The sequence below is a fragment of the Vanellus vanellus genome, assembly GCF_965231255.1.
Source record: "Vanellus vanellus genome assembly, chromosome: 15".
NCBI classification, from domain to species: Eukaryota; Metazoa; Chordata; class Aves; order Charadriiformes; family Charadriidae; genus Vanellus; species Vanellus vanellus.
The window spans coordinates 13,520,671-13,529,416 of NC_138920.1; the positions used below are offsets into that span (position 1 = coordinate 13,520,671).

Genomic DNA, 8,746 nt, shown 5'->3' on the forward strand with positions numbered 1-8,746 from the left:
GTCCTGGAACAAACTCCACAACGTACAAGATATTCTCTGAACAAATGTAGGTGAAGCGTTTCTACACAGTGGTGACTGTTTCTCTCTGGTGGCTACGGAGTTATAGTGAACAGGGAGCACATTGGAAACATTCTTTGGGGAACTGTTACTAAGAAAACTACTCGAGTTTTTTAAAAACGTAAATATCTAGATCAGGCAGAGAGTTTCCTAGTCAAGTATGAATTACGTTGTTAACCTTCCTCGGCTACTGTGTTTCACTGATACTATGCGAGACCCTCATCTTGGTTTTTCTTTCTTATTCCACATCTGTCAGAGTGACTTAGGACACACGTTTAGACTTAGAAACAGACCCAAATAGGTAGAGACCTTTTTCTTGCTAGACCCTTACAGTTTTAAAGGAAAGTTGATGAAATTTTACAATCAATTACAGAGATTACCATATCTTATCTCATTGGTATTTGGGCTTCTGCTCTGAAGGTGACAGTTTATGTGCCTTACTGTCAAAGACAGCGAAATTCAAACTCTGTCTTCTTTCAGATAGCTTTGAAACTGGCACAGATGGCTGAGCTTATTCAGAGGGAAAGAAGCAACTACGTGGCGAAAGTGGCAGAGACTCCCGTAACGTGTGCACAGCTCTGAAGCAGGAGGTAGAAAACACTTGTCTTTTGTGGCACACATCTTGTACAGAGGTGAAATATTCATGGTCTGAGACACCTACAAAGGAAGACTGCTCTGAACCACAGGAGTCCTGCACCCTGAGGAACAGGAGCATCCGTCCCATTACGCTGGGTTGTACCAAAGTGGTGCCTCAGTAGTTCTAGTCCTTTATTGTTCTGTCCTGCCCGAGTAGATTCAGCCTGCACAAAACTGAATTCTGTTCTTAATGGATGTTTCCAAACCTCATAGTGACACATTTTCTTGGAGTCGTCCCATTTCCCAGTGTTTTTCATCCTGAGGGAACCATTCACAGTATTGTGAGTGATGGAGCAGTTACAGTTATTGTTATTTCAGCTATTCATAACGTTCAGTAGTGCACTTTCTTAATGGGGGTTGGTTAGTTCCCTCGTAGTTGCACATCCTGCCCACAACTGGCACTCGTGTTGATGTGCAGGCAGGAAGTTCCTCCCTCTGAAGCAATCACGGAGTGAGAAAGAACTTGAGGGTTTGATGCTATTTTAAGAAGAATTTCTCAGGCAGCTAAATTCAGTGAAAGAGATCTTTTCTGAGGTTTTTATTTCAGCTAACCGTTTACCAGTTCAGGTGTCGGTAGAACCATATAAAAATGCAGTACTTTACCAACAAGACAAACACAGCTAAAGAACAACCCAAGAGAGGTTAATGTAGATTTTCATCAACATGAAAGCCAGCAGAGCATCCAGGAGGTATATTTTGTTGAACAGGAAACAGTTTGAGCTTCCATTATCAGTGGATGAGTGTGTAAAAGAAAAAAAAATATTAAAAATTGCTCATTATTGTAGAAAACTTGCTAATCCAGAGAGGCAGAATCTGCCCCAAAGTTAAAAAGAGACAATACAATGACTAATCACACCCTGAAGAGAAGCAGCACCTGTTGCCTTCCTGAAAAAGGTGTGATGTTGTTGATAATAGCAAGTTTTCTTCCCCAGCCCTATTGACCCATGTGTGGTAATTCAGGTTGGTTTCCTAGGAGATAGTCTTACTAGTGCACCAGGTTCGTAGCAGAGTGGATTAAAAAAAAAAAAAATAATTGCAAGAGAACCTTAGTTTCTCTGAGAAGCTCTAGAAGGGAATTCCATGTAAGCAAAGATGAAGAGCAAGTGAGAACAGGGTATGAAGAACATGAAAAAAAGGGATGAGAAGCAATCCACAAAACACACGGGGAAAGGTGAGGTATTTGGTGCTACAAAGAGACACCTATCTACAGTATTTCAGGAGACAATGCATGTAAGAGGTAACACTGGCTCTTAATAGTTGCAAAAACATTCAGAAAGAGTTTTAACATAATTTTTTTTGAGGTAACAGGGGTTAAGGGAGAAAAGAATTAAACATTCTGGAGATGGGAGTTTTCCATGTCTGTGAACACACAGATTCACATGATTATAAAGCTTGTTGAATGCTCACATGTGTTTATGTGCACAAGTGAAGGATGCAGTGCCTTAACACCAACGCTTCTGTGATTTCAGATGAAGATGTTTTGCTATTAAAGCAGTTTGGTCACAGAGGGCTCCAACAGAAAACAGCACCAGGACAACATCTCAGCGAGATGCCTGCAGGATCAAGTTCTGCTTGACATGGCCCTGTTCTACTAGACCTGCCATGACGGCATTTTTTCCTAGTGTTCCCAATTGGATTCAAGATGCAAAGCAGGAGGAGGAAGAGACAGGCTGGAAATTAGTCCCCAGACCAAGAGGTGAAGAGACCGAAAGTCAGGGAAAATGCCAATGTGAAATATCGGAGACCTCCTTCACTAATGTGGACAAGCTGAGAACTCACACGCTTTCTCATACTGAGCAGAGACCATACAACTGCCCTCAGCTGCACTGTGGCAAAGCCTTTGCTTCTAAGTACAAGCTATATAGGTAGGTAACTGCTGAACAGTGCTCCCCTACCAGAAGAGAGGGGAAAACCCCTCCATCATGTTTTTTGCTTGAATTTCTGAGAAGGTGGAGGAGGGGGAATGCCCATGTTACTTTGCAAAGCAGTTGAGTCCCAGACGTTACCATACTTGGCATCTCTTTAAGCACCTTCCAGAGAACCTCAGATAGTATTTTATCCTGAGCTCAAGCTGTTTTCTATTTTGCTAAGGAGGAAATTGAAGCAGAAAGTGAAGTTCATAGATTAAAAAAACAAAATGAAAAGCAAGAATAGCATTCACATTTCATAAGCCCTACCTCTAACTTTAATCACAGGATTATTTCTATGGCAGCTATTGTTCTAGCATGAAGTAAACTTCTTATTTATGTACTGAAATAGAGCAGAGAATACTTAAATGATATGATCGCGAGCAACTTGAAACTAGTTGAACCACAGCATCAGAGAGTGTAAGATATCAAGGTAAAGTCTGTCCACGATGGCTGTCAACAGACATTGCCACAGTCTGATGCCTCCAGATGAGATGAAGCCATCTCGCCAGCAGACAAGCATTTCTTGTCATAAACTACCCCCATTTGATAGCCTCAACAGACAGAACAGGAGCAAAGTAGATGACTGAAGTATACCTGTGCAGAGGTGGTGCGTTCTAGGGAGGACAGGCAACTGCTGACAATGGGCACTCTGTAACTGTTGCTTGAAACATTGTGCTTCTGTGCCTGGAGGGTCCCCGCTGTCCAGGCTGTCAGGGCAGCATCCTTTAGCGTGGTAAAATGCCACCTGGGATTTTTGTGGCATAAAGCGTAGAACACAAGGAAAATTTTGAAAAAGCACCGTGTGTTGTCTTAGGGATTGGGCACTACTCTAAACTTTCCTGCTTTTCTCCCAAAAGGCATATGGCCACGCACTCTGCTCAGAAGCCTCATCAGTGTATGTACTGTGAGAAGATGTTTCACCGGAAAGACCACCTTCGCAACCACCTCCAGACCCACGATCCCAACAAGGAGGCCCTCCACTGTCCTGAGTGTGGCAAGAACTACAACACGAAACTTGGCTTCAGGCGGCATCTGGCCATGCATGCAGCTGCCAGCGGTGATCTCAGCTGCAAGGTATGCCTCCAGACGTTTGAAAGTACCCAAGTCCTGCTGGAGCACCTCAAAGCTCATTCTAGGCGGGCTTCTGGTGGAGCAAAGGAAAAGAAGCATCCGTGCGATCACTGTGATAGGCGCTTCTACACCCGGAAAGATGTGCGGAGACACTTGGTAGTGCACACAGGGCGGAAGGACTTCTTGTGCCAGTACTGTGCTCAGAGGTTTGGGAGGAAAGATCATCTGACTAGGCACATGAAGAAAAGCCACTCTCAGGAACTGCTGAAGATTAAGACAGAACCAGTTGACATGCTGGGTCTCCTAAGCTGCAGCTCATCTGTCGCAGTGAAAGAAGAGCTGAGTCCCGTCCTGTGTATGGCATCCAGAGACATGATAGGTGGTAAGAGCTTCCCTGGCATGTTGCCTGTGGGCATGTACAGCACACATCTCCAAACCATGCCAAGCTCAGGGATGCCACATTCTTTGGTTCCTAATTCTCTTCCAATGGGAATGAGCTATCCTCTGGAGTCTTCTCCTATCTCCTCCCCACCGCAACCTCCTCCAAAGTATCAGCTTGGATCTACCTCATATTTGCCTGAGAAACTACCCAAAGTAGAGGTGGACAGCTTTTTGTCAGACTTCCCTGGCAGCCTGTCTCTCTCATCTGGTGAGCCTCAGTCCTCTTCGCCTCAGCCACCCCCCCTGGATGAGGCTTTGCTTTCCAAGAGCCCTGCTAATCTTTCAGAGGCTCTCTGTGCTGCTAACATGGACTTTTCTCATCTTCTTGGCTTCCTCCCCCTAAATCTTCCTCCTTGCAATCCACCTGTATCATCAGGGGGGTTGGTCATGGGCTACTCACAGGGGGAGACACAGCCACTGCTTACCACTTTGCAACATCAACCTCAAGAATCTCCCGGAGCTGGGGCCTCGCTGAACTTTGGCCCCCTTCATTCATTGCCCCCTGTCTTCACCTCCAGCTTGAGCACAACGACGCTGCCACGTTTCCACCAGGCATTCCAATAAGCTGAAAATAGCACTGGAGAACAGATCTTTCAGTCACCCTTTTGTGGAGAGCCTTAAAAACGCACAACTCTTACTTCCCTTTGGGGTGTGAAAGCTTTGCAAAGCTGTTTCAGACAGGAGGTTTCTGATCTCTGGAGGGAGCACTTGTAGACTGGAACAGCAGATATCCCTGTGCAAGTCCCAGTCCTGTACAGCAAAAATATTTCAGCTAATAGACTGGATATATTTTATCTAATTTTTAATCTGTGAATCAGGAGCCACGCTTAGCACTGACCTTCCCTGAGATCCTGGAGCTATGTTCCTCTTTGGGAAGGGACTGTCCCTGAGAAGGAGTTGAGACTCTTTCATCTTGGGCTAAACTTTTGAAGAGTCCAGCTTCCATTTCATGTTATCACACTGCAATTCTGGCAAAACAGCCAACACCTCCACATGGAGAAGGAGAAGTCAGGATACCTGCTCCATATGAAGCCAACAGGGAAGAGGCTGTCCTTCCCCACTACCTCTCATCCCATCACCTAATACAGCTTACTCCACCGAATACAGCTTACTCCACATCAGTGTTAAGCAACAAGACCGTTTACATAGTGAATTTAGTGACATCACCTCATTCTTCTTTGCGGAGCCGTTAGGTTAAACTCATTACAGTGAACATTGTTTACACAACACAAACCTGTTTCTGCCATTACAAAAATAGGAGGCACCAGAACACACTGGTTTTATATCTGGTGTAGCTAGAACACTGTTTACACAATGAAGTCAGGTTGCACTGATTTCTCTTCACTTACCATGTTCTTCCCCCATGGGGAAATACACTGCTTTTTGGACCACTTCAGTCTCTGCCACTGCAGGCAGAAGCTTCCCGCGTTCTCTCTCTGACTATCCACGTGTCAAGGGGATGGAGCAGCTCTCACAGCTTAGCGTGTTTTTGTGGTGTACAGATAGAGCCCACAGGCAAACAGATCATGCATCTGTTCAGGAAACCAAAGCATGTGAAAAAGCTAGGTTAGGAGTGCGGGGCCGGCAGCATTGAGTACTGTCATACCAGGCATGGATGAGAACGGGCTGCAGGCCCCTGCTCCTTAAGTTCCCTTGAGATGAGGAACAGAGTATGAGTTTCTAGTTTTTTTTTACCACAACACTTCAGTGAGGTCAGTACCCTTTTGGCTTATCCATGAAGCAGTCTAAAGAGATACATTTTTACCTCAATCCTAGGATGATAACATCCAGGAATCAGGAGGAAAAATTGGTCCCAGCTTCATGTACACTCTATCAGTGTATTTGAAGCATTTTCCCCAACACTAATAGTTCTAACAAACGCTGAGGGTTTGGGCCTGCAGTCACCCTTCCACTTAGGACTTGCTTCCATTGGCCTTTTTATTCTCTCCTTCTCAAGCCTTGCCTCCTGAAGTTAAAGTCCTGCTTCCCCTGCTCCCTGCCTCACCTCTTAAATTCTTCCATGGACTGTCTACCTACTGGGGTCAGAAGGGTTACACTGGTAAGTGGCAGCCAGCTGCTGATGTCATTTAGCATCTGTATTGTCTCCTGCTCTCATTTTCCTGGGCACTTGTACTGCAGGTGGTAACACACAGAGGTCGATCTCACTATATGTTGGTACATGTTTATGAATACAGACATGCAGATCTTCATACCTCAGCGTGGAGGAACCATTGTAGGCATATATAAGCCAGGAAATCTGTCAATATTGTTCTCCATAAATCTAGAAAATGCAAAATCTACCTCTACTCTGTTATCTCAGCTCCTTCAGTGAAGCCAGATACTGTCTTCCCTCATCTCCCCAGAGTACATCCATTTTAGTCTGTGCGTATTACTTTCTGCTGAGCCATTGATCCCACAGCGTGACATCAGCCATGCCTCGTTTGTTCATAGGCTTGTCCCCCTTCCGTTTTACTCAATAATTTTATTTTTAATTTAGCTTAGTAATTCTTCCCAGAATGACTGTTTAGTGATCCATTGATTCTCCAAAACATAGATCAGTTGTTTTAGGTTAGCCAGCAATGCTGCAAATAATACTTTTGTATCAAAATGTAATATAAGATTTATTTACCTCGGCAATATCCTGTGGCAATGATCTCCCCGAGTTAAATGCAGTACTTCCTTTTCTCCACTGTAAAGTGTTGCCTTTCGAAGTTCAACGAGTGCCTTGTTCTCTAACATAGAAAAGGTAAATAGGGCATTTCAGCTAGTCTTCTGTTTACCGTCATTGAATACCTCAGGCCTGTCTTCTATTGCTCTTCTCTTTGCAAATTAAAGAGTTTCACACTGTTATCAATGATATGCAAGCCTTATCCCTGGCTTCAGTTGAGCGGATTTTTTTTTGTTGTTGTTAAGAAATAAATGGTCAGAACTGATCACTTACTGCAAGTGAGGATTATCAGATTTATGCAATGCCATCGTACACCTTCTTCCATTTTGGAACATTCAGCTTTCTTGCTTTTTGCCTGCATTGTACTCTGAACAGATGTCATCACTGGAATTCCTTTAGCCGTGGTAGCTAAACTTAGAGCCAGGCATCTTTTTCCTACCAGTAGTCTGTCAAAGAATAAATGGAATTCATTTTGCTATTATTTGCACGTGTGATTTGCTTTCCACAGCTATTCTAACAAGCAGAATTGCAATAACATTTGTCAATGAAACGAAAGTCTAAACCAGCAAAGGGAGTGTGTTCAGAGACAGCACGCTGGAGCTGATGCCAGGTATTTGTGGTGGAAAACGGATTCAAAGTTCCTGTTCCACAATAGAGTTTATAACCTGCAAGTATTTTGTCAGCCAGGCTTAAAATAATGAGGCTACTTCCATTTCAAATACTAAGTATTCAATTCACAAAACAAATTATTTCCTGAAGCTAGTTAGCGATCAACTTTTACCTGTTCATAAGAAAAAACTTTGAGCATCTAAGCTACACCACTTGGGAATCTAAGTTCATTAGGAAGCACGTACTGAGCTGTTAGGAAAATCAGAAGTCAGCTTAGACAAGCTCATGCTGATGCGACTGTAGGTAAAATACAGTGTTAAGCTTGCCACACTGTGAAGGTGATAGCTGCAGCACGGCCTGGAAAGCTGTTCTGTTGTGTATGCGCATGCGGGAATGGCAGCCACTGTGCTTGTTATGCGATATAAAAAAAAAAAAAATCATCCCAGAATGGGTTTGGTTTTGTTTTGTTGGTTTTTTTTTTTTTTTTTAATCAAGGTTTAGGGATGTTTAAGTCAATGTGCTACTTTCTCTCCTAAGATCATTATTAACGTAGGTAATAGGAGACTGCAGGGAAGGATGGTGAATATGAAACAGACCCATCAGTGTCCCTGAATACAGGACCAAGCGTTACAGTTACATACAGCCATTCTTTGGCTGATCACCAAGGTCCATGAGTGAGGGGCTCCACGTGCAGGATACTGCTGTGAGCCAGACAGGACAAATACAAATTAACCCATCTTGGGAGGCACAAAATACTTCTGATGGAAGAGAGGAGTTTTTAAAGGAGTATTTTCAAAGGGGCTCAATGAGTACAGGAGACAGCAAGCTAGGCTGGACTTTACACCAAGATAGGGCAGCAGAGAAGTGCTGAGATTTGAGACATTAAGCGCCAGCTGTACAAAGGCAAGACAACTCAGAGGATGAACGTGTTGGAACTGATGAAACTCACCTGTAATAAACATTATCCTGTAGAAGTCTCAGACTCTTACCCCACGAACGATGTACAAGGCAGCCACTAAAGATGTAGAGCATTTTAAGTGCGAACTTCAGTGGCAGAGCCCTGTGAACCACCCTGTTATGGTATTTTTATTCCAGGCACATCTGTGTCAAAAAGGTGGCATCAGGTTCAGCCCAAGAGGAGCACCTACAGTAAATAATCGGTCAGGAGGGTTTAGTTAAGTAAAGAAATATTTTGAGGTGTGGCTGACTTGGGGGTGGTTCAAGACCAATAGGAACAGTGCAGACAACTAAGATATAAAATCACAGAGCTCAAGTTAGTGAAAGGACAGGACATGAACATGCCAGCCATTATAAATCAGACCATAGCTTCTCCAAAAGGCAAGGACATAACAGG

At 43.8% G+C, this 8,746-nt stretch overlaps 1 protein-coding gene across 1 annotated transcript; it reads left to right on the plus strand.

The window, feature by feature from the left end:
• Nucleotides 1–2,274: 2,274 nt before the first annotated feature.
• PLAGL2 (PLAG1 like zinc finger 2) lies at nt 2,275–4,679 on the plus strand (the record flags this gene model as incomplete). Its single annotated transcript, XM_082491222.1, has 2 exons — nt 2,275–2,558; nt 3,461–4,679. Exons 1-2 carry the CDS (start codon nt 2,296–2,298, stop codon nt 4,677–4,679), a joined length of 1,482 nt encoding a protein of 493 aa, XP_082347348.1. The 5' UTR covers nt 2,275–2,295.
• Nucleotides 4,680–8,746: the final 4,067 nt, after the last annotated feature.